This window comes from Melanerpes formicivorus, unplaced genomic scaffold (genome assembly GCF_026170545.1).
Source record: "Melanerpes formicivorus ecotype bairdi unplaced genomic scaffold, bMelFor1.0.p_v2 SCAF_21, whole genome shotgun sequence".
Taxonomy (NCBI): Eukaryota; Metazoa; Chordata; class Aves; order Piciformes; family Picidae; genus Melanerpes; species Melanerpes formicivorus.
Genome location: NW_027142373.1, coordinates 4,018,376 through 4,044,203, shown reverse-complemented (window position 1 = coordinate 4,044,203; position 25,828 = coordinate 4,018,376). Strand labels below are relative to the sequence as shown.

Genomic DNA, 25,828 nt, shown 5'->3' with positions numbered 1-25,828 from the left:
CCCTTGGTTTTCCAGAGGAAAATATTTTCAGGTGCTGGATTCTCTCCCATCCTCTTCCAACCAGGAGGAAACCAGCAACCCAAATACAACCTCCTTGCATAACTAATGGCAGAGCAAGGCCGCAGGAGGAAATCACGGTTAAACCCCCCCACACACACATTTTCTCTGCTGTAGCTTCCTGACAGTTTGGGGCTTCGGGATCTCCTTGCAAGTGCTACTCTTTGCCCCCACTGTCTTTGGCCCCATTTTTACACTGATCTCCAGGGCAGCCTGTGCAGCAGCAGGAGGAAGGTGTGTGTAACCCACCTGAGACACAGCAGTAAGGGTGCAGAGCTTTCCACCCATAAAGTGGGCAACACCTTCCTGCTCTCTGGACAAATTGTAGCCAGACTCTGGCAGGTGCAGGGGTCAAGAGCTGACTCCCACAATTCTCCTAACGTCATCCCATGAAGTTGCCACTTCAGTGGTGGCATCGTGCTTCTGCTGCCATCTGAGCCCGGTGAGAGCAAAGGAACAAAGCTCCGCGGAGGACTGCAGACCGGGGTCTATCAGCTCGGTGCTGCGAGCTGGAGGCTAGGAGCTGTGGACTGGAGTCCGCGGACCGGAGGCTGGGAGCTCAGAACCGGGGTGTGTAGACCGGAGCTGTAAACCGTGCTGGGGGCCAGCAGCACGTCGTGGGTCCAGTGGCTCTGCCCACCTCTTCGGGGGTCTGCACCCGCGTGGTCCCTCCTTCCCTCCCTCCGGCGGCCGGGGCGGGGCGGCGGGGCGCGGCTGTCGGCAGAGCCCGGCCCCGTGGCGGCGGCGGCGAGTGGCTCCCACCCCCCCTACACACCCCCCCCTCCTCCGCCCCCCGCCCCGCCGCCGCCTCCGCCCCCCGCCCCGTGACTCGGCTGCCTCCCGCGGGCGGCGGCGGCTGCCGGGCGGTGTCGTGCGGCCCCCCGCGCCCGTGCGGGGACTATGAAGCACCATGGTGTGGTGTGACCGTGGCGTCCAGATGCTGCTGACCACAGTGGGAGCTTTTGCCGCCTTCAGCCTCATGGCCATCGCTATCGGTACCGATTACTGGCTCTACTCCAGCGCCCACATCTGCAACGGCACCAACATCACGACGGACGAGGCGCAGGGACCGCCGCGGCGGGCTCGGGGCGACCTCACGCACTCGGGGCTCTGGAGGATTTGCTGCCTCGAAGGTACCGGGAATGGGGGGAAAGCCGAGCAGCGCCGGGGGCGGGGAAGCAACTTCCCGGGGGTACAGAACCGGTTGAGCGCTCGGAGCTGCCGGCCAGAGCCCAAGCGGAGCCGGAGCCGCTGCCTCGGACACGGCCGAGGAGGAGGAGGATGGCGTTACCGTGGCAACCGGCATCTCCGAGATTGCCATGGGAACTGGGCGGCGGGATGCGGAGCTCTGCCCGGGGGAGTTCTGGCCAGGGGGGCGACCTCACTCAGAGACCTATCCCCACCTCGGGGGTTCAGTGCTTTGGGGGCGTCCTGGTGGGTTCGGGGCTTTGTGGTGCTTTGGGGAGCATCTAGACCCTGTAGGCTTTGGGGATGAGGACCCCTGGGTCTATGGCCTCAGGAGATTTGGGGCTCAGCCACAGCTCTCGGGCAGGACGGTGGAAACCCAAGTTCCTCCTCGTCTACCTTCAGACAGAGGCATGGGGAACCTGGTTGAAGATGCTGTTGCTAATGTTCAGGAGCCTTAGTGGTCGCGGGATCACTTAATACAGCCTAAGTGTTTGGCTAGGTATCACCAGCAGATGAAGGATGCGTGGGTTAGGATTGGGATGGGGGGCAGGACCCCCAGTTCCCCGCAGAGGCCAAACATGTGGCTGCTTCTCTGAAAATGGAGTTGTAGCGAAGGCGCGGCGGATAACTACCGGGACAAAGAAGCACATGGGTGTTGAGAGGATTTGGCATAGCAGCTCGGAAAGCCCAGATAGGAAGCAACATCTGTCTGCCGTGCGCGCTTAGCTCCGGCCGTGGGAAACCAGCGGTTCCCCAGGAAAGGGACACATGCTGCTGACCGTGGGCTCTGAAGCCCCTCACCTGCTGGCTCCATTCTCCCCCATATAAATAGAGCCTTGGTGATGCTGGGAAAAAGGGAGAGCGGGGAGGAAAGCTGTTGACTTCTGCGAGCTGCTCTGTGGCTCACAGGGGTGAGGGTACGCTGGAGTCTGTCTCCCCATAGTAACGCGCTTGGCACATCGGCTTCAGCGCGCCTAATTCCATCAGCGCAACTTAGCACACATGAACTTTACCTGCCTGGTTTCCTGGGTTATTCTAACTGACAGACGGCTCAGCCGAGGTTCAGGCTAGCAGCTGTGTTCTGAAGGTTTTTTTTTCCTCCCTGGAAAAGGCTGTGGCATGGTAGAAGCGTTTCATCCTCACGTCTGTTCTCATCTTCTCCTTCTGCTAGCGATTTAAAGCTGCAGTGTAACATCGTTTCTCTCTTAAAATACCAGTTTTGCTCCCTAGTAATCGTATGCATACCTAGAATAGCTATAGGAGAAGAAAATCTGTTTAGACAATAAAGAGAAAAAGAATTACTGAGATGTGAAGGTTTATGGGTAATGATGCTTGGCTTTATGACTCCTGGAGGAAATCTAACTCTCAATACAGGCTTTTATGACACCTGGAAAAGGAGGGCTTGCATCTTAGAGCTCCTGAGTCTGCTGGAGAGATGCTGGGCATCCTCCACTTGAACCAAATTGTGTCATCTTCACTGAGCTTGTTCTAGTGTCTTCAGTCTCCGTTTTCCACGGAGAATAAGTTTGTATGCATCTTGTGGGAGCTGCTGATCTTGCTCTGCTAGACCAGGCCTATCATCCCTGGGAGAAATCCCAGAGTTTTCCAAAGTCAGGATTTCTGTGTGATCTTCCAGGAATCTCATTCACAGGAATGACGTGCAGCTTGGACTGAAACTGGTGGAATTTTTGCCTTGGTTTCAACAGGGTTCAAGTCAGAACTTGATTAAAAACCAGAAGGTAGTGAAGCCTGCAAACAGTGCTCAGTAATGGTGGCTGGTGCCCAGTGTTGGTGCACCACTGGGGCAGTGCCCCTGTCATCCTGAGCACATTTGGTTTGCATGGATACCCGTGGGAACATTCCACCCAGCAGCTGTGTGCGGGTGAACCTTGAAGCCTCATCACTTCAGGGAACAAAAAAAAGCACTTTGTGGGACCCATCTATCCAAGGGCAATTGAGCTCTTCTGCTCAAAATTCAAATAATCAAATTGCAAACTTACAAATTTGAAAGTTGTCAAATATGTGCTAAGAATGGACACTTTGGGAAAGCTGTCATCTGTTCACAGATATGAGGAACAGTGACTGCATTCTCTCCTACATTTTCAGTATGTTCTGTCTCTGTAGGATAAAATGTATAGAGATGTTAAAATATTCATGGTTTGAACCATGTCGTGGGACTTTGATTTCAACATGGAAAGGTCCTTCTGTCTCATAAAAATTATGAAACTATCTCTGGAAGCTGGTTTAAAACAACACCACCTTGCCTGTTTCAGAGCATTGCTCCTTCAGAGCGAGTGGGTCTGGTACTAAAACCTACATCATAGTTGTGCTTCCAAGGAGATACACGACAAGAAAATAATTCCAGTTATAGATTTGTGTAAGTGATTAAATGGTCCAGCTTTAAACCTTTTTTTAGGACTATTTTTGGGGTTTGGAGTAATAATTTTACAGACCTACTGAATTTATTTTAATGGTCCTAAGCACTATTTCACTCATCTCAAAAGGACAAATCTCAGATGTAATATGCAGAGGATGAAAATGCCTCTCTGATTACTTTTACCATGAATAAAGCACCTCAGCGAGCAAACATCAGGCCAGTCAAGATTTTCCAATAGAAGGTTTGATCAAGTATATCCATCAAACAACCTGTATGCTGGATTTTGAAAGATCTGTCCTTCAGAATCCCCACATTTCGAACAAAAATCATTGACGCGGAATGGAAAAGCACAACTTTCTCCTCGAGTCATGAGGGGTTCCTCAAAGCTTTCCTGCTTTCCTTCCTTGAGACAGCATTTGGCAACAAATTAGCATCCTAATGATGGCTGGAGCCATACAGTTTAGGCATCCAGCAAATCATCTTTGTCTGGAGCTGCTGCTGCTGTTTTGGGCATGAAATCATGTTTCAGTTCTAGTAGTCGATACTACTATGGAGCTTAGTCACTCAAGAAGGCGCGTTAATGATACATCAGTCAAGCTCTCGCCTATATAATCCCAATTTTCTTCTTCTAGTGTGTTTGTCAGAGCTGGAGGTAGGAGGCTCATTGAGTGGATTTTAAATAATAGCAGTATTTTTCTTCATGGATTTTTGAAACTTGTATCCAAGGCAATTGCTGCAGGTAGGAAACTGTTTCAGGGAATTTGGGGTGTGAATGTGTAGCAGGAGTGGATATGGCTTGACTGACCCTCCGCGGTGAAACATCCCATGGGCTCCCTGGCAAAGCTGGGGTTTGGTTTTCTGGGACCACAGCATCTGCAGCAACTGCAGCTTTGACAGCTAAAGTGAAACTGTCACTGGAGTATGAAGTTCCTGATGAATCCCCCATGCAGCCATCCCTCCACACCTGAAATCTGCATCTCCACCCACCAATTAATAATAAGAGCATATCAGTCCCATTTCAAGTGGCTGCCGTTGTGTCCTGCGCCCACGCTTAAGCTATGGTAGTTGTCACAAGCTGTGAGTCCCTGTCAAGATGGTGCAGAGCAGAGTCTTGCAAACACAGCAGATGCTGTGTCTTACAAATAATCGTGTTGTGGTCCAGCTAGCCTGAGGAAGAGAGATTAAGCCACCATCATTTTCCAGCAGCCCCTGCGCCTGTGGTAAATGCGCAGCACAGGAATGTAAGCCTGGCACAGTCTTACTCATAAGGAGTATCTGTTATTAAAATAGTTGCCTAGGAGGGGGGAAAAAAAGAAGAGAGAGAGAGAGAAGATTCTAAAACCACCACTTTATCCACTGAAACTGCTTATCTTGGTGAACAATCATGCTGAAGTTAATAGGACAGCTCACAATAGAGAGCTGTGCAGGCTCTGTGACATCAAGATATGAAATCAAGTACTGTACTTGTAATTTAAATTTATTCAAAGAGTATTTTATTAAGCACTTCAACATATGAAGCTCTTTGAACCCATTGTGCCTACTGTTTTTTGTATTCCCTGTTTGCCATTTAGGTTTCAAGTGGTGCAATTGGTTATTTAATTCACATGGACCCAGGTGTCCTTCCTGACTAGGCGACTGGAAGGTTTCTAATTGGGAGGAAGGATTGAGTAAATCATTTATGACTTGAAAACTTGCACAGCACCCCCACCCTCCCCCCCCCATTTGCACAATTATTTGCAGGTCTTCCGGCTTGGATGAATGCACACAAACATGGGAGCAGCAGCAGGCGCATGCGCTGCTTCCATGGATACTCTTGAAAACAAAATAAAAATGCTTATACAAATGTTTGAGGCAAGCAAATAAAGGCAGGCTGCTGTCCATCAGTGCTGCAAATCCATGGCTCATCCCCAAAGGGTGAATATTTGTTAGTATACTTGCTCAAAGCAGAGCTACGGACTCCTAGCCCCACCACCGTGTGTGATAAACTAAGCACTGTGCATGTTTGTATTCAAGTGCAGTTGCCAAAGTTTTGTTTGTCGAAGAACAAGTGTCACTTTAATATCAGGCATGACCTGCCTGGGAGGTTCTATCCACTTAAAGAGATGGTTGGTCCACTCATTCTTTGAAGGCATGTGAGCCTAGAATCACACTATGGAAGAAGGCAATTGCACATGGAGGAAGTACAAATGGGCATCTCAGCTGTAAAAAGCTTACCCTGTGTGTGCCATAGCCTGTTCCTGGGACAATCTGTACATACTTTGGATGTGCTTTATGAAGAACAAACGTTCATCTGAAAAAAACCAAAACCCATCCAATTTAAATCTTTCAAAACAAACACATTGCAGAAGGACTTTTCTGAGAGCCACCCCTTATTTTTCATTCTTTCTTTATGTACATCCTGCTCATCTCATCTCTGTTTCCTTGGTAAAACACAGGCTGGTGAGGAAGTACCTGTGCTGCACTCATTGGTTTTTAAATCATTTCGTAGAGCTCCAACATCACCTTTGCAACAGTGTTGGAAGCAGTGCGGTTTTGCCAGCAGTTGATGGAGTGATTTCTGACAGCCTTTTATAGGTTTTTTTTTGTGGGTTACTTTTTTGGGTTTTGGGTTGTTGGGTTTTTTTGAATCAGCATTCCATTTGCTAGAGAGAGTTTCTGAATTTGGAGCAATTTTTAGAGATGCAGAGTTAAATCTCTTTGATATATTGTCCACAGCGTAATATATTTGAAAATGCTGAGAAGTTCTGTGCTGGGGGAGCTGTCAGCAGAAGATGGGTTAAGGCATTATCTGTTCTCTCCTCAAATAAAAGCACAGATCTCCTAAATGTGCCTCTTTGAACATTTCTAACAGAGGGTCTCAAATGACTGTATTGATGTAACAAAACCTCCATTCTTCGTGAGATGCTCTGTGAAACAAGGACCTGAAGCTAATTGAACGAATATATGTTGCTTAATGAATTCATTCCTGTCTTAAACTCAATCTCCTATATAGCCAGTAGGGAGCTATCAGGCTACACCAAGGCTTTGGTTTTTCGTCTGTGGCTCTTAGCACATCAGATAGCCCAATGCAAAGCTTAGAACCCAAAGACTTTCTGTGCATTAGGATACTCCCTGAATCATTAAGGTTGGAAAAGACCTTTGAGGTCATCAAGTCCAACCATCAGTCTGACACCAGCGTGACCACTAAACTATGTCCTAAAGTGCCACATTACACATTTTTTTAACTCCTCCAAGGATGGTGACTCCACCACTTCTCTAGGCAGCCTGTTCTGATGCCTGACCACTCTTTCAGGAAAGAAATTTTTCTTTACAGAAACAGAGAAAAGCAGGTTTCATCTCATTTTTAATTCTTCTGAGGAAGTAGGAGTACTTGGATATGGAGTGTAGTCTGAAATCTGCTGTTGATAGCTCTCAACACCCAGATATTTAGTTGGTGTTTGTGTGGTTTGTGTTTCAAAGAGCTGAGCAGTGATTTCTGTATCCCCAAGCTGGAAATGGAGAGGGAGGAGGAGGAGGATGGATGATGGGCTTGTGGGTCTGGGCTTTGCTCAGTTTCCTACCTGATTTGGAACCAGTTACTTTATCTTTCTGCCCCTGCCTAGGAGGGATAAGTCTGCTTCCTTCCCACCCACTTCCCTGCTGGACCAACAATAAAAGGGAAAAGAAGATGTGGAGAAACTGGGACACGGCAGTAGGGCTGCCCAGCTGAGAAAAGGTGCATAAACACTTACTGGGTTTGAAGCATTTCTGCTTGCAATTTATGTTTTATACATGCAATATTTTGTGTTTAAGCATGTCTTCCTTGAGGGACAGGATTAAGGCTGATTCTCCACCTACATAAATTTAACTGCTTTCTAGGAAGGCATTGGAATTATGCCAATATGAAGCCAATGTAAGAGGAGGGATAGTACATCTGTCCCTTCAATTGGACCTTTTCCTGCTGTGGTCCTTCTTTCCTGAGCCAAGACTCCTCTTGGGAAATAAATCATCCTATCAAAGTGAAAACCTGGTCCTGCTCCCAAACATTACTTTGTGCTTATCTTAGTTTGATATTTCTGTTTACTGGTATTTATTATGTTGCAGACTTATGGTTCAGCATCCAAATTCTTACCAAACAGATGGCAAGGCAGGATGCACAGGAGAAGTAAAATAAACAGGATAAATGCACAGCTGCCCATATGTCTAAGAGCCTGATACACATTGAGGTCTTCAGAACAAAAGGATGTTTTCGGTAGGCATCTCCAGTGCTGAGCAAAGCTCCTCACTATTTTCTACCTTCCCCTAAAGTCTCTCTCTTCGTCAACCTATTTTCATCTGTTAGAATATATTTTGTTCTCCTTCTTCCTTTCCCAGACAGTTGCTTCCTTCAGTTATTTCTCTGCACTCCCAAAGCACATCAGGTCATTTTACCTTCAAAATTTTACAGTGGAAGGTTGTTTTTTATGCTTTGGCTCACTATTATTTATTTATTTATTTATTTCAGAGTGGGTTTGGGGTTTTTTTCTTTGGCTATTTTGAGGGCACACAGAGGTGCTGGGGAGCACAGCACCATTTGAGACAGTGACTTGCTCTATGCTGAGATTTATTATAATACTAATGATAAGTGGCCTCTTCAATATCTCAAAATAGCAAGCCTCAGGGCAAGCTGCCTGTAGGATGGATAGCCCAGCCTAGACAGACTTTAGCTAGATTCCCCTTCTAATCCAGGCGCATTTTTGCCAGTTGTTGTGTGCTGTGGGTTGCATGCAGTGAAAAGCGTTGAAGCAGTTCTTGATTTAGCCTGGCAGATCATCCAGCCCCTCTTTCTTCTCCTCCTTCTGGCATCCTGTTGTCTTAACATCTTTGTTCTCATTCTCTTTTGGCCTCTCCTTGCTGAAATGCTCTAACTCTACTTCAGCTTAAAAGGTTCATTCTAAATTAGCTTTCCAATGGTGGTGCAAGAGTCTTTCTTTAGAAAGCTGGTAGCTGCTGCCCCAGGTGGAAATTGAAGATTTGTATTTTCTCTTCTTCGCTCTCGAGCATCTTTGTGCCATCCTGCAATGACAAATGCATAATCATAGACTTATCAAAAGATAGGAGGTTTGGGTTCTCTTTTCTCTACCTGTTCTACTTTGTTTCCCAGCCTCTTGCTTACAAGCAGCGCTGTTAAGTTCTTTAATAGAAGTGAGTCGTCTTTTTGCCACACATTCCATGTGGAGAAATGCAAGACCATAAACCTGTGGTCATGATACAGAGAGAAAGGTACTGGGAGTGTGCGTTGTGGAATTACAGTATTTCCTCTGCAGCTTGCCAAGCTCTGATATGAGTTAACCTCTTTTATTGTTCTTTTTTTCAAGCATTCCGCCTTTTAATTGCTGTTTTGGAACCGTGCCACTTAGTTATGCCCTTTGAATGCTGCTCATTTAGCCAGTCCCATTAGCTGGCTAATTCCAAATATTCCAAAGACATTGAAAATCGACACGCGTGCCCTGATTGAGTGGGAGAGGTACCCAGTTCAGGGAGGAATTATCACCCTCCTTTAGCTGCCAGGGTTTAGGGTTGTTTGGTGTGGGTTGGTTTTTTTTTTGTTTGGGTTTTTTTTTTTTTCAGATTTAGTTCATAACCATTTTTAAGTCACTGCCAATTCTCTACTGGAGGTTTCAGATCAGTTTTCTCCCATTTACACATTTTAAATAAAGCCATTTTATGTGGAATATGGATGACTGACTGTTTTCTCCTGTCCAAATATATAGCATTCAATAATGTTAGGATTGTTATTATGTCTTCCTTGCCTCCCAGAGGCACAGTTTATCTATTGTTGCTGCAAGGCATTAAAAAGGAACCATGACACGTTGCAATTATGACTTGAAATAGGATCTTGCCAGAGGTTCGTTGCCTAAATATAATCAAATCTAAAGTGCAACTTATTGTATATCCCTACCTTAGAGCTGTGCATACCTATCTCATGGCTCACTGGGTATCAGTGATGGCCATTAGCAAGGCTCTGCATAATGTTGTTGCAAGAATTGTGGTGCTGTTGGATTTGGTTTGTTTTCAAAGCTCAGCCCCCAACATTCATTGCAAGCAAATGAAATAGCAAATTCTTAACGTGGGAAGACCTTGTGACTGTTTAGACTGAGTTTTTGGAGGTAGTCAGATATGAAAGTTAGTCACATCCCTTCATATGACTCACTAATGCAATAGTGGGCTTTAATCATCTTTGTCCAGTGGAGCTTCTTAACACAGGTAGACCATAGCAATGCTCCTTTACATACTTGCATGTACATTTTAATGCCAAACTGGCTGGAGTTTGTTTCTTTGCATGTTAGTTTGTTTTTAGCGAGCTGATGAAACAGCAGCATGTGTTATGTCGCATCACATTTTTATCCATGTGGGTCACTAACAGGGTTGAAGCCCTTGATTCACTCAACAGAGCTCTATTACTTGAGCTGGTGGAGTAAACAACCCTAAATGGATTGCTGTACTCCAGATATACCTTTGCTGGTGGCAGAGAGGTTATTTATTGGCGACTCTGAATTGCCAGCTTAGCAGTTCTGCCTGAAACTTGGGCACTTTGGGCAAGTTCTTGCACTGGAAATTTGTTTCCAGTGCTGGTTGCAGAGGAAGAGCCTCAGACTCTTCATCTGTTTCCTCCCAGACTTAACGTCCCCTGGTTTTGCCATGCCACCGGACATACATCCAGCTGACAGCGATTTATTCTGTACAATTAGAGCTCATCAGCATTGTTAATGATTTCAACTGGATTTTATTAGGGGAACTGTTGGAAAATGTCAGTATCAAGCAGAGCTTTCCTAGAGATGATGAAATACCAATTAATAAATCAGGGAGTTAAGTAACAGTTTGGAAATGGCTTCATAAAACCAGGGATGCCAACCTTGACCAGTTGGGTACTCATCCTCATCCTCCTGCCAGCAGGCAGCAGAGCATCAGTTACTCCCCATTATGGCAATTTGGGGTTGACCAGTGTGCTCTTTGCAGGCAGATTGACCATTTCCAGACAGACCAGTAGGATGCAGACAGCCCCAGTCCAAGAGCCCCTCTACATTTATGCATGTGCTGAACCCAAGCCAATAAACCTGGCAAGAGGCTGAGTTTCTTGGCTCAGGCTTCGCTCTGCTTGGATCTGCCCACCCTGCGTTTGGATCAGAGCAGGTCCACGTCCCCCCAGCTCTGCCCACTGCGAAAACACATTTTTGTCTGTCAACAAAAGATACTCTGAGATGATGAGCAGTCTTTTCAAAGGCTTATGAACTCTGTCTTTCCAGTGAAAGCTTGTCTTTGAAGCTGGCGTTGCATTGTGAGTCAACAGGATTTCCTCCTTTGAGTTACTTAGGTGGTTTTATCCAAAGTGATGCCACTATCTGCTAATCAAGAGATTAAACATCCTGTGGTTCTCCTCAGTAGAGAGAAGTTTTGCTTCAGAGCTTGGTGAGCATTTCTCCTGTGCTGTGCACGCTTTGCTGTTCTCTTATCCTTGCCTTTAGCGCTGGCAAACACAGGCGGATTCGGAGATGCTTTGGCATCCTTAAAAGATGCAAAACCTGAAATAAAGCATGTAGTATTTAGGGACAATGCTGGGGCTGTATTCACAGGATCACTTCTAATTATAGCCATTTGAACAATTCCTTTGCAGTGGCCTGCTATGGTAGCATTTAAATAGAATCCTCTTTGTAGTGCGGTAGCATATTAAAGAGAGAAAAATAGCTACCCCCTTTCAGCCAACGTCGTTGCAAAAGGTTTACCATCATAACTTGCTTTCTAGGGATGTTCCCCTTGTTTTCACTTGTGCTCCTGGTCTGATTTTTTAATGACTGACTTTGTGTCTCTCGGTAGCCAATTCCCAGTGACCTTTTTTCCTCATTTTATTTTAATTTCTGTATATAAATGGGAGCATTCTAGCTGCAAACGCTCTTTGGACACAGCAGCCAAACCCCACAGAGAGGGGAAAACAGGCCAGGAATTTTCCACCTGAATTCTAAGTCTTACCCAGGGTTTTGGCTGCACTAATAGCCAACATGTTGGACCTTGCAGGGTCACACACACAAGCTGGACTAAGGGCAAATGATTCAGGATCGGGGCCAGACCTGGGCAGACAGAACCTTGCCATCAGCTTCTCCAGGCATCAGCGACTCCCACAGGTTATCCCTTTTTCTGGCATCGCTGCTCTGCCCCAGGAGGGCTGAGCAAGTGGTTGCAGCTGGCCAGAATATGGGCACAGAGTTCCTAATGCTGATTTTCTAGCGCTGATGTGCACCTGTTTTGGTGGCCAACTGGCACTGAGCTCCTCCTCAACTGCATGTGCAAGCCCTGTTTGAAAAGAGGCAGAAGAATTAGTGTCTGTCAAACATGTCATTAGACACGTGCCTGGTAGACATAATGTAGGCTAATGAATATGATCACAAGAATAAATTAATAACTGATTTTTAAATCTTTTTTTTTCCTACGTGTGCACACTTAAACCAGGATAAGACCTAAGTGACACTTGTGTCACCAGTTTATAATTAAAATGCAGTGCTTGAATGAAAATGTAAGCTTCAATTAGCCGGCACGACCCTGCTTCCGGCTTTACTTCCCGCTGAAAAGCAACGATAACAAGCTCACATTTATTATCAGAGTTTTTTCCTGGAGCTGTGCACTGAAACATGCTCACATCTGAGCCCTTTCACTGAAGACATTTTTTCGCTTCAGCAGTTTGGCATGCCGTACAAAGGCTCTCTGATTTTTAGTGATGTTCACCTCCTCTTACATAAAAAATGTTTTCTGTGCATATTATTTGGTTTTTAGTTAAAAGTCCAGGTGCATGGGTTACTGAAGAACCAAAAGGATGGCTCATCACATAGCACAATGGGTAATTATTGCTGAGTTTCACTGTACTGCACAGACAAATCCTTTCTTGGAGCTCGCCATTGTAGCTGTGAGAGAGGGAAAATACCTAGGATCTAGCCCAAAGTCCTGCAAGGGTAGGAATAGATCCAATGGTATGTGCTTTGCCCATTTAATTTTTAGCTCTCTCAAGGGACAGAGCTTCACAGTTTTGTTTAGAGATACTATTTTGCATCTTAATTTCACCAGTGGGATGTTAATGCATATATAAATTAGGAGGTCTCATGTGTTCCCATTTTTATCCACAAGGCTTTCTAGTTAGGCCTTTTGTAAAATGGGTAAATAATTCTCTGGGTTTGGCCCCCACTGAAGCCAAGGTTTGTCTTTATTTATGCATGATTTATGTTGCTGCATTGCCTTAAGAACATGGCTTCTGGTTTCTGCAGGACAGGACAGGGTCCTTAGCTTGACAGCTGAGCTCCCTGGGTAGGCAGGGGTGAATAACACCACATATGCCTTGGAAGGACAACTCTGTTAATGTGTGTGCTGAGTAGGGACCTGCTTGCCTCAACTTGCAGAGGGCTAATGTTGTGCTACACCTCAGCTCCTGCCCATCTATGCAATTTGGGTACCTAGCTCAATGTTCCATGTGACATTCGGATTCTTGATGTGCCTTTGGACAGCTGCTGACAGTGATGGTGCCTTCACAGCCACTAACCTTGCCAACTCTGAAAAAAGATAGGAACCTTTTAGTGCAGGACTTATTTAGCCTGAATGTGTCTGGCATGTCTTGAGCACACGCAGTAGGTACTTGATTGGGCATTTTTGCACCCTTCAAATTGGTCCTTGTGCAGACAAGGCTACGGGAATCAGAGCCTAAAATAAGAAGGGAATGTCCTCCTCAACCAGTACTTAGGACAGCTGGTGAAAGGGATACAAACCCTAACCAGCCCCAAAATGTCAACACAGAGCAGCTGAGCCTCAGAAAGTGCGCTTGGGGAATATGTCCTCTCTGATGGAGATGGGACCAAATGTCCACATGGATATCTTTTGCAATGCCCCCTCCAATATTTCAAGCAATTTCTACAGGCACAATTCTCGTACCGTAGGAGTGGATGTCAAGCCAGGATATCTCAACTCAGAATAGATGTATGCTCTTAGCGTTGGGTCAGGCAGTGATGTGTGGTGTGGTTAGAGCCCCCAGGGACTCTTCAAGTTGTAAAAACTACAAACCTTCTGGTTTTTCACTGGTGCTGTTCGCATGGGACAGAGTGACCTCTCCAGAAAGCCTTTCCAACAGCAGCAGCAGTCTCTCTGAATAGCGTTTAATAACTATCCATGGAGAAAATTACACTCTATTTAAAAGGCCAGAAAAATCATCTTCAGTTTAACTCTGCTGACTTGGGTAGAATTACACCAAAAATGCCTTTTGTCAGATATCTTTTCCCATACTAATGTTCAGGAACTGGGCTGAAAAAGCCTTTTGAAGGCAGATTAAACAAGGCCAAACGGTGAAATATTCTTTTAATTTTCCTTCTCACACATTATTTTAGGTGTAGCTTGGAATGCTGCCCCTACGAGAGGCATCCCTTTAAATATTTATACAGCATCAATATGGAGCCATCTTCATCCTTTTTTAATGATATGCTCCTTTTTTAAGTTAACCATTAGGTAACCTCATCCTATAGAGCTCCATATTTTGTGCTGCCTTTATGCTTCCCGTGGATTTTTATTTATTTGTTTCACTGCAGAACAATGAAGATGTCAAGGCAAGGCCCAGGGGCACACTGGAAATCGAATTCTTGGAGCTCCACCGTTGTTGCCATGGTGGACATGCACTCAATAGCACACTGTGCTGCTCTGCAAGCCAAGGGGATTCAACCCCCGGCTCTGCTGCTGGGCCATGTCAGTTCACCACCGTGACAATGGAAGCTCTTGGCTTCTGTGATCCCAGGATCCAAGGGAGAGAAAATATTGAAGCAAACCCCAGCAAAGAGGGGAAGGTGCTGTGAAGGGCCAGGATGCAATATCTCCATTCAGAGGTTCTCCCTGGGAATAAAAGTTGTGTCTGGCAAGTTTCTCAGTATTTTTCTTTTGACTTCCCATTTTGTTTTCATCAGTAAGGTGCAGCCATACACTGAGGTGGATAGAACTAAGCACAACGCTGTCAACTGAGTCAAAGATCTTTACTATTCCCTCAGCCCTGATTCAGGCTGAAAACCCACAGATGAGTAAAAATTGGGCACAAGCCCTAAGCTTTTATAATGGTGGGATTTATGAGGTTTGTTCAATTACACCGCATTTTTAGAGCAAAATAAGTTTTACAGAAGCTGCTGGTGGCTTGCTTCCATCCTGGTTTCCCTCTCTTCTAAGGGGTGCAAAGGAGATGACTGTACAATGAGGTTGTAGCTACATAACTAAAAAATCAGACAAGCCTGAGCCTGAAAGCAAGAGCAAAATATTGCTGCATGCTGCTTCACAAAGAAGAGTTGCCCCCTTTAGAGCTGGAATCCAACCTCTCCTTCCCTTGCTTGCTGAAGAGGCCTTATCCTGTACTTGTTTTGTAAGTAAGAGCTTCAGCTAAGTCAGTAGAGATTTTGTCTGAGGATAATGGGCTCAAGGAAATACTGAAATGCAATTTCCCTGAGTTGCAGTGTATTGAAGACAGAGATTGGGTCACAAGCAATCCCCTTCCAGCGATGGAGCTTGGTTCCCGCTGTACACATTGCTGAATCAGGCTGAGTAAGGATGTCACCCTCTCTTCTGCTGGCATAGAAGCTATTTAATAAAAGGCACAGGGCTGTTCTCATATCCTCCCCGCTATGAACTGAATCTGGTGGGATTTGGCTCCATCAGTGACTTGGTTTGGTGGGTTTTTAATGTACTAGTAAAGGGACATTGTTTGCTCCAAACAAAAGGCGTCAGGGCTTGGCACTCCCAACGTGTGCCTCAATAAAAGAAGCCAGGCAGCAGTTGAAATACAACAAACTGCTCTCTTCTACCACAGGAAAGGCAAGGTATGGCCAAGCTTAAATTGTGCCATTATTTGAGGCTCTTCTTTGGGTTGCAGAGGTGATTTATTTTTTTTTCCTCAGTGTTTGCTGCAAATACTTTTAAATTCACTCTGTTTTGGAGGCAAGTAGTCAATGCTTCTGAACTGCATACTTGACATATGTTTCTTTTCACATGCTGTCCTCCATCCATTTCATGTAGCAGATGCTCAGTTTACCACTTTAAATGTATTCTTATTTACGAGAAATTATTTTAGAAAATAGCTGTTTGGAACTAAACATTTCCAGCCCTTCTTCTGGCTGCCGGGAGCTCCTTTTTGCAGCTGTCCTGGGTGGCTGCATGCAGATGTTGACAGGTTAATTTGCATTTGAAGGGCTGGATGCAGTAAGCTAAGCGAGGGTTTTTCTTCCCTGTCTCTGAAGGCAGTCACTTCACCACTCCTTGCCAAATTTAGCCCTGATGCTACTCTTCTTAATTAACTAGAGCAACATCTAGGCTGAGTTTGGCCCCTTGCTAGCTGTCCATTTATTCCAGGATTGAATTAAGCACCCCCTGACCATGGAAAAGAAAAGCTTTCTTTTGTTCTGAAAATTGATTGTACAAGAGCAAAATACAAGAACAGTCCTAATTCACAGCAAGGCAGTGTGTACAAGCTGGTTTATCTGATTTCCACTGTATTGTCCCATTGCCAGACACTGCAGGTCCAAACCTTCCAGCTGAGGTCTCTGGTTTACCTGGCTGCTGCATTACTTGTGAAGTATCATTAATTAGTAATGTCTTAGTAAAAAGGAAGTCCTGCCAGCAAGAAAAATATGCAGCTTGCACTGCTTGAGCCCTCTTCCTGGAGAGCATTGCTTGCTGTTGGTTTTGTGGGGGCTTTTTCCTCCCCCCTTAACATAAGATTGCATAAAGACTTTCATCACAAAGACCCAAATTTAGATTTTGTTCCATCCCATCAATGCAGAAGGCAGAAGTCTTGATCCACAGCCATGCTGTCAGCCTCTAGAAACTGTTGCTCCTGGTCTTTCATGTCCGTGATCCATCCACCCTGGCTCAAAGCACAGTTTAGCAGAGAGCAGAAACTTTCATGCTGTAGCAGGGGGAGAAGCTGACAAAGACCTGCCGCCCTTTCACCATCAAGGCCTGTACACTTTGCTCCCTCTTCCTTTTCTTTTCTTTCCTTTAGATGTTACAAAACTATCAAGGAAAGCTACATCCAGCAGGTATAAGAGCACTGAACCAAACCTGTAGAAACATGAGAAAGCCTAATTAAAGTTGTCTCTTTTTTGTCTTTTTCTTTTTATTTTGCCCTCACTTTCATTCCATGCTTCCCTGCCACAATCAGCTGTGGGCAGATACTGATCTCACTTCTCCCCCATAATCTGGATTTCAGCAGTTTTCCAGTTTCCTCCAGCTGGTCTAACACAACTTACAGCCACAGCCAAGTCCCCCTGCTCAAGGCTGCCATGAGGATAAAGCTCCCCATCTGAACTGTGGCAGTTTTGACGTCTGCACCTAGGCATTGTGACAAACACTAATAATATGCTGGACTTGGGCTGTTCAAGAAATGTGGGGACATGGCACTTTAGGACATGGTTGAATGGCCATGGTGGTCTTAGGTGGATGGATGGACTCAATGATCTTAGAGGTCTTTTCCAACTAAAACAGTTTTATCATTCATAGCAAGATTCCTACTGGTCACAGTCATGTATAAGCTAACTCATCACCTCAACTGTGCGTGTGTGGGGTGCAGTTTGAGAGACCACTGGCACAGAGTGTGTTCTTAAAGGGAAGGGTTTAATCTACGCATCATTAGTATCACTCATGAAGCTGTCCTTGTAGATACATTTTTTTTACTGTCTAAACTTGAAGGGAAGGAACAGAGAATGTTGCTGTTAGGCATGATTCAGGCACCCATGGTGACAGGAGATTGCTCCATGTTCTTACCCGAGTGAGAAGATTACCTTATACAAGAATAAGTAAGAACAGAATTTTTGACCTTTAAGAGTTTCTTATCTGTAAACATTATAACTGCATAGCAATGCAGCCTGACTTGTCAACAACAAGAGAGAAAAGAAAAATAATACTAATTTAAAACCCCACAGTGGCAGCGGAATAAATTCCTACATTTATCATTTCAGAGCTTTCCCATTGCTTTTGCCTCTTTTCCTAGAAGGTTTAAATTATTAGATTTCACTTTTTTTCTTTTAATGTTATGTTTACTCTGCTAAGAGGAGAGCACAATTTACAGAAGCTCATATGGATGAAAAAGCATTTTCCTCTTGCACTGTTGCTTGCACAGTTGGCACGTGCAAACCTGCACCTTCCAGCTTTCCAAAACCTCAGCTCATACCATCAAATAAATTCATTCCATATTCAGAAATGTATTTTGAAATGCTTAAAAGAGGAAGGTTTACTGCTTGAACTTTCATTTAAGAAATATATTCCTCAGTGTTTGATGCAAGACTTTGTCTGGTCCAGTCAAACTTACAGATTCTTCACAGCGCCTACCTGAAAAGAGGTGATAATGAGGTGGGTGTTGGTCTCTTCTCCTAAGCAGCAAGTAGGATGAGAGGAAATGGCCTCAAGCTGCACCGGGGAGGTTTAGATTGGATATTAGGGAAAATTTCTTTCTTGCAAGAGTGATCAGGCTTTGGAACAGGCTGCCCAGGGAGGTGGTGGAGTCACTGTCCCTGCCGGTGTTAAAAAAACATGTAGACACGGTTTAGTGGGCATGGTGTGGGGGAGGGTTGAACTTGATTTGGATTGGACTTGATTATCTTAGAGGTCATTTCAAACCTTAGTGATTCTATGTGTGGATGGTCCTGCCAGGGCTAGCATTGGAGATGTTCACATGAGAAAATATCCTTAAAGCGAAGAAATGCAGGATGAGGATCTTAGCCTCCCATAACAGCTGGAAAGAACTTAGCAAAATTAAATTCAATATCTGCCACTGTAGATCTCCCAGGTTTTAAGCTCCCAAGGCAGAGGGTGAATTTTAAGCAGAAATTTAACTTGGACATACATGAATTATTACTAGTGACTTGCTCAAAAATAGCTGTGTGAGCCTGATTTGCAATGTCCTTACTCAAGCCTGGAGTAGCACCAGGCAGCCTGCCCATGCCTGGGACCACGAAACTTTGTGCACACACCTGAACCAAACATTCCTCCTTGGGTCAGCCTGCGGACATGCTCTTGGTGTCCCCTGTCCCTCCTCTGACACAGGTCAGCAGGTGCAGAGTTTGGGGTCCAGACCCCTTGTGAAGGTCCGAGGCAGCAAGGGAGAGCTGTAGCTTACCGCTTATAGAGGCTAATGGCAAAGCACTGTCCCCAGAGAGCAGGAGCATCGTGGTGCATGACTCAGAGGCACAGCTGAGTCACAGCCTCCCCTGGCTTCTCCTGTGATGGGAATGGCTTCGACACCACATTCAAAACTGTGTTTGAAGTCACGATCCAAATCATTGTGCTCAGACTCCTCCTTTGCTTCACGGGTAGGAAGTGCTGCGCTTCTTGGAGAGGAGAAAGGAATCTGTAACCTGGGAAAACCAGCTTCTGGACTGCCACTGCTGAGAGTGCTGTTTGCTAGAAAAACAAAAATCCAGCAAAAAAAAACAACAACAACAAAAACAACCCCAAACCTCCACCTTTTCAAGCACAAGGGAATGCTGCAGCCCCTCAGAAGTCAGTGAAGGTACACCTGACATATCAAGTATTCACTGGCTAGCAGGACACATCAGCTCAGATCGCCCAAGGCATGTGGAGCTGCTGCTGTGGAAAGGCATTGCTGTCTCATGAGGGTACAGCTTTCCTGCTCCAGAGCACAGAGGAGCAGAGCTGCAGAGGGGCTTAGGTGTTGCCATACCTAAAAAGAGGAAACTCAGCCTACAAACCCCAGCACCTTGGACAATAAATGACACTGAAGGGCAGGACATAGAAGCTAGACCCCAGTCGTGAGCAGGCTGGTGTCAGACCTCAGCTTTGCAGCCCCATGGGGCTGGTGTTTTGGGCTGTGCTCATCTCAAGAGATGGATATCACATTTCTGAGTGCTCTGGATGGAGGCACAGCAGAGCAGACATGCAGTGGTGCATCCTGCTTGGATGCTGGCAGTTCCCTGGTGGTACCATTGGAGTTAAAAGATGCAGCACATCCTGGCTCTCCAGCAGGTATTTGCTGGCACATCACCCAGTGAAGCCAGGCTATGGAGCATGAGTGATCTACAGTCACTGGGCAAACTTTCTCAAGTTATTTAGGAGAGAAAGCCCTGATGCATCCATAGCTCTGTGTGCAGGAGAGCTGCCGGAGCTGGTTGATATTTCGACACGACTGAGTATTTTTAGAGCCATCCTATGGTGCAGGATTTTTAACTTCCATTTCACAGTCCTTGAAGCCTGGCAAACTTTCATTAACATTTGATGCCTTGAAGTCATGCAAGGTCTGAGGGGAAAGGGAGGGGAAGAAGGAAAAAGAAATACACCTTTTTGGAGCACGTAGCTTGCAGAGTGGCTGTGAAGCTTAGAAAAAAATCCTTCAATCCATCCTTTTTGTACCAGGTGCTTAGAAAGTACCCCAAACCATTCCAAGAGCAGAGCTGGAATCCCAAACCATGGCTGGGTGGGAGAGTCTTGCTTCATTAAAAGATAACTCAAGTTGAACCATTAAATACCTGCAGTCTCTCTGGCCCCTGGGGAGATTGAAGCACTTTCTAAGCAGAGAGTTCCCCCCTTAGGAGGATTATTCCTCTCTTGCTTGTCCATTATTAGGCAACTTTGCTAATTTAGATGTCTTTGACCTGTAAATCCTCAAATTATTTGTAAGCTCTCATGCCTCCATCCTAGAGAAGAGAGGCTTGGGACATGGAGCAGCTAAAGGATTTGCTTCCAATTCCCACTGCACATGCTGCCACTTCTACACAGTACAAAGTAAGGCTTTTCTACCCAAATGTATCTGTGGTGAAAATGCTGCTTCCCTGGCTACAAGGCAGACTTTCAACTGGAAAATAAATTAACAGAAACTCTATTTTTTACCCCACACCAAATACACACACATGCACACACACAACTGAGATATTTCATAGGCTGAGGGAGTAGGAAGAAGGAATGTATTTTTGTCTCCTTGGCAAAAATATATTGGCAGCATCTCACTGAGTTGTAAAGATTGAGTATAAGAGCATGGCCCCGTTAAGAGAAGCGGGGTTTGGAAAGCTGCCCTTGAGCTGCCTGTGCCTGTCTGCCAGGACCACTGCAGGGGTGCTGCCCTGGGAGGGGGTGCTCAGCATGTGGGGCCTGCAAACAGCCTGTGCACGATGAAGAGAGTTTGCAATACCTGAAAATGAGGAGCTGCCAGCTCTGCATCACTCCAGCTGAAGTGTCTGAAGGGGAGAGAAGCTGTAAATCTCCCTCTGTGTGTGGCACCGTTCCCGGGTGGTCAGAGCCGTTGCCTTCCTCCTGAGCTGTGTAACTCTCAGGAGGTCTCACCACGGTGGTGACAAACTGGTCCTCTCCTGCTTTCAAAACCTGGGAGGAAATATGGTCCCCAAGATGCTGTTATACAAGGGCAGGGAAAGGACTGAGGAAGGAGGGCTGTGAGGGAGTCAGTGGCACAATACTCTGCTCAGCCGAGCACCTGCCTTTTGGCCAGTCTTCCCAGAAAAAGGAAAAATTTCTTCTCTTTCCTCCTCCTAGCTTCCCAGACACTTCTGTGCCATCCTAGGACAGTACAGAACAGTAAGTATTTCTGGTTACAGTGGTAGATGTATTTGATGCTGATGAGGGCCACAATTTTCAGATACATTACTCAAAATCAATTCTAATACCTCAGATTGGATTGCTCAAAGGTACCCCCACACACCATCATCCCTCCCCAGTGCAGGGAAAGACATTTCCTAGTAAACTGCAATTCTGAACTACTGGAAGTAATCTCAGCAATCTTGACCATAAAATATTTATACATCTGTGCTTTAGTGCATTGTAATTTTGCATGATATGCTTTGCTTTTCAAGACTGACTAGATTAAGGCATTTCTGATTCACTAAACACTTCCCACCCCCAAATCCTGTTCCTACAAATATTGTTGGGCCGTTGTGCTTGGTTGTATTTATTAGCTGAGGTAACAAGGAGGTTACATCTTCCATAAACCTAAGAGGAACCCACTTAAATGTGTCTGTCTGAATCTCAGCAAAGAAGAAAACAGTCCTGATGAATTATTAAGCCTTAAAGAGGTCATGCTGCTTTCCCAGTCTCATTTTTATTTGTCACTGCTTAGTTTGCATTAAGAAATAGAAAAGTTTCAGGTGCAGGAGCCAAATGCACTCTCCTCTGCCTGTGTTCATTTGGACAGGTCTCCATTTTTATGTATTATGTCATTTGTTAACTGTAATAATTTAAATCAGTCTTGGGAATGACAAGTTTCAGGCTCTCCGTTTCCATCCGGCGGTGGCTTTGTGCATCCCCTCGCCTTCTGTCAGCACCACGAGCACCGACTCCCGGGCCGGGCAGGGCTGTGGATGCAGGCAGAACTGCTCGGAGAGGCCCCGGGTCGCCATCTGGTCTCTGTCTCCGCAGGCACCACCGATCTGCCAAGCTCCTGCTTTCCTTCTAAGCCTTCTTCTTACCTCCGGACACCCACCGCCCACCCCTCCCAGCTCCTCCTCTGCTCTCTCTCCCTCCCACTTTTATTCCTAGCTTCTTTCTTTTCCTCCTCCCCTGCAAACCACGTCCTGTTCCTCCCTGCTCTGCCCTGAAATGCACCTTTCCCCCTCTATTTTTACGTTGCTCTTTGCCTTCCTTCCACGAGCGTTTATTTCCCTAGTCAGCATTTTCCTCCCCCTCTCGACATGCCCTAGTAAGACCAGCCTGCCCCATCTCCTACACGAGGCTGGCCACAGCCAGGGATGTAACATCCTGGCTGCCCAAACACTTTCTTCCACCAAAAGCCTGAGGCACCCAAGCTTGCCAGCACCTACCCCCCATGAGGCTGTGGTACCTTCTGTTGTACTTACTGCTGGGAATCAGCAATAACCAAATCAGTAATAAGTCAAGTTCAAGCTAAAGTTCTTCATATTTCCTTCCAGGACCTGTTAGAGCTGCAAAATATTTTTGTTCCTTTCATCTTTCCATGCTGGAACCCATTCTGTCTAATCAGCAGCTCTGCTATTTGTTCTCAAAGTTAGGCATTAGCCCTAAGTGGTCAACTAGACCACACTCAGCTGTCCAGCTGCAGTGGCTTTTCCAATAATACAACCTGCAGATGACTTCTGAAGCCTTTGCTTTGCATTTCCCAAATCCAGCCAGCAGCAGGGTTTGGCAGTGCCACCCCTTTCTCCTAACCTTTAGCTTCCCTGTTGTCATCTGCCTTGTTTCAGCCCCGCATCACTGATTGTGCATGATCAATCTCTAGAGGTTTAGCTTCTATGTATAACTCAACAAGCTGGCATAGAAATGAGGAAGACATGCTCCAAAAATGAATGCAGATCCAACTCAAGGTCATTGCATTATGAAGATAGACATATTGCAAGCATTCCCTCCAATGAAGATGATTTACAGAGTGAAATTTCTCTATTGCTTCTTCAATATCCAACTATTCTTCTAAATGTCACCATCTTATGATCAATCACTATGGACTGAAGAGATATGGAATCATTACAAGATTCCAGGAGTGGCCAAATATCCTGCATATTCCTAATCTGTTAACTAGTGAGCTCCTTGATCACTGCTTCCTAGTGTAACTTACTTTCTTTCTGTCAGGAAAAAAAAAAATGTGGTACATAAATGAGCCAATAGAAGGTTTGTGAAGAAAGAGTTCAGTTCTAGATGTCAAGTTAGAGATGTTCCCTGCAGTTAGAGCAGATAATAATTCATTTAATGCAGAGAGGTAATTACATGATGCCTTGTAAACTCCTTCTACACCAAAAGGTCTCACAAGGACTATCAGTATGAACCATTCTCCTACTGACTGGATCTGGAGGGTTTTTTCCATTACAGGAGAAGACACCGAGTGCATCCTGTGCGTGTCGCCCCAAACATCCCCAAGGATTAGGTGGGTCCTCATTCTAGAGAGTTGTTTCTGAAGTTGTAGACTGCAGTGTGACAAACCTTGGCTGTTGGGAAATGAGGATGTTTTAGAAATCTCAAAAAATGGCAGTTTAAGAGTAGAAATTAAGAACAAGAAGGCAACAGCTCAAGGCTGTACATGTATCAAAGTGGAAGTGGCAGAAGATACAAGGGACAAAGCATCACACATTGTACTAGGAATGGTTCATCTAGTTCGTTCCCCAGATGTGACCATGGCCATGTCTCAAATGATAAACTCAGCAGGGACTTTGAAGAGACATGAATGTCCCTCTCCTTGAATTTCCTCCCCCAGGTAGTGACAAGCCATGATACAGGCTTTATAGACATGCTGCGATCGTAAGAGGTGAAACCATCAAGCCCTGGTTGATCACCACATTAATGAGGGAGAACTGATGACTTACTGAAGTAAGGGAAACCAGATGGATAAAACCCAAACTATCCCTTAAGGGAAACTTGATGCCGATTGTGCCAACACAGGGAAAAAAAGCACAGTTTGACAATGTGAAAATAAACTCAATTTGTCATTTTGCAGCATCTGAACGCTTCATCAGGCAGAGTGACTGTCTGTTCCCAAACTGCATCCGGTGCAATTTGGCATTCCAGCCCTCTCGTCGTGATTGATGGACTGGCAGCAGTCTGCCTGAATGAGCAGTCCTTGTGCTGGTGAATGCATGGCAGGGTCAAGAATATTGTGTGTGGGGCGGGGAAAAGTGGATTTTTGGTCCAAGTCCTGATGTACCTGAATCCCAGCTAGCACACAGGCCAGCAGTGTATTTCCTGTTCCCCTCTGAGGTGTTGGAGTGATGAGGGCCACTCTGTAGTGACAGGTGGGAATAACAGCTTATGTCTCTGAGATGCTGTGCCAAAAGCACCACTGGTTGCTAAAGTACCTCTTTAAATTAAGGTATCCTGGACCAGGATGTAAGAGCTGTAAACTCCTTGAAGAGTCACTTTCAGTTCAAAGCCCTGATGGGTGAAGATACATAAGAAGCCAACACCAACCCTCCAGTGTTAGACCAATTTTAGCTAAGATAAAAAAGCCAACCACAGAACTCTAATGGAAGTTTCCATCCAAGCTCCAAATTAATCTTAAAAGCATGAGGATGATTATATCAGCAACCCAGGAACAGCTTTGGCAAAGTGGCAGCACAGCAAAGCATGGAAATGAATGGTGAGGCAAACTTCTGGGCTGCTGGGATAAAGGATTACGGCATGAGATGCAGGACGAGATGAGGTGTGAAGGCAGAACACAGCAAGTGTGGGCTGTGGTGGTAGATCGAAAAGCAGACACAGGAAAATGAGTTAACAACCCCATGACAACTAGAAATGTTGACAGGCTCTTGGGGCTGAGCCAGGCATGGGAACACTCACCATGGCAGGACTGACTTAGCTCTGACTTGGAAATGTTCCTCAAGCAGCATCACCAACATTGCTTTGGAAAAAAATGACATCATACCCAGTTTGAGGAGTTGCTCCTGTTTCCCTCTGCAGATGATTAACAGAATACATCAGGGCTAGAAGCATGGCAGGGTTTATTCCTAGAAAACACAGAGTCATCCCCTCCATAAGGAGGGAAGCTAAGTAGCTAAAAGGACTAAAACAAGCCACAGCTCCCTGAAATTTTCACCACTTTGCTGTCCAAGCAGCACCACGAGGGGACATGGTTACAGTATCACAGTATCACTTAGGTTGGAAAGGACCATGAGAATCATCGAGTCCAACCTATCAACACAGACCCCATGACTAGATAATAAGGACCAAATTGCAAGTGGTAGTAGAAAAACTGTCAGCAATGCACAGGAAGGCTACCGGGAATGTCTGAGCAGGGGAATATCACAGGACACTTTTATCTGCTGTTTGGCCAAGAAAAGGCAGCTGGGAAAGGGACAGGTACACTGCTGAACAACCTCACTCATTCCTTCTGTGGCCAAAATGCTGGCTTATTAGAGGCATATTCAAAGAAAATGAAAATTAAGCAGCTCAAACCAACATGCAGCATGCAATCAGCTCTTACCTACTCTCCTCTGGCACACATTTCCCTGATACTATTGGTATTCGCTGTGCTAGCACAAGGACACTTAGTACTTTTGGCAGCAGTTTTGTAATGAACTGAAGAGAATTCAAAGGACAGCAGCCAGACACTGGGATGTGTTTTATGAGCTCCCAGATGTGGAGGTGAGGTGACTCTTCGGGAAAGGATTTTCTAGCCTCAGTCAAAGTCTCAGATAAAAATCTCACACTGGAACAAAAAGCTGTCTCACAATTTCAAAGTCATCTTTGGCAAAGCATCTTCCGTGTATT

General features: G+C 45.6%; 1 protein-coding gene across 1 annotated transcript in view; it reads left to right on the top strand.

The window, feature by feature from the left end:
- Positions 1-955: 955 nt before the first annotated feature.
- The window catches only part of CACNG4 (calcium voltage-gated channel auxiliary subunit gamma 4), a 43,533-nt gene continuing 18,660 nt past the window's right edge, over positions 956-25,828 (top strand). Inside the window, exon 1 of the mRNA XM_068151124.1 lies at positions 956-1,190. Within this exon, the coding sequence (XP_068007225.1) occupies positions 968-1,190 (223 nt within the window). The 5' untranslated portion in view covers positions 956-967. The remainder of the gene's footprint in view (positions 1,191-25,828) is intronic.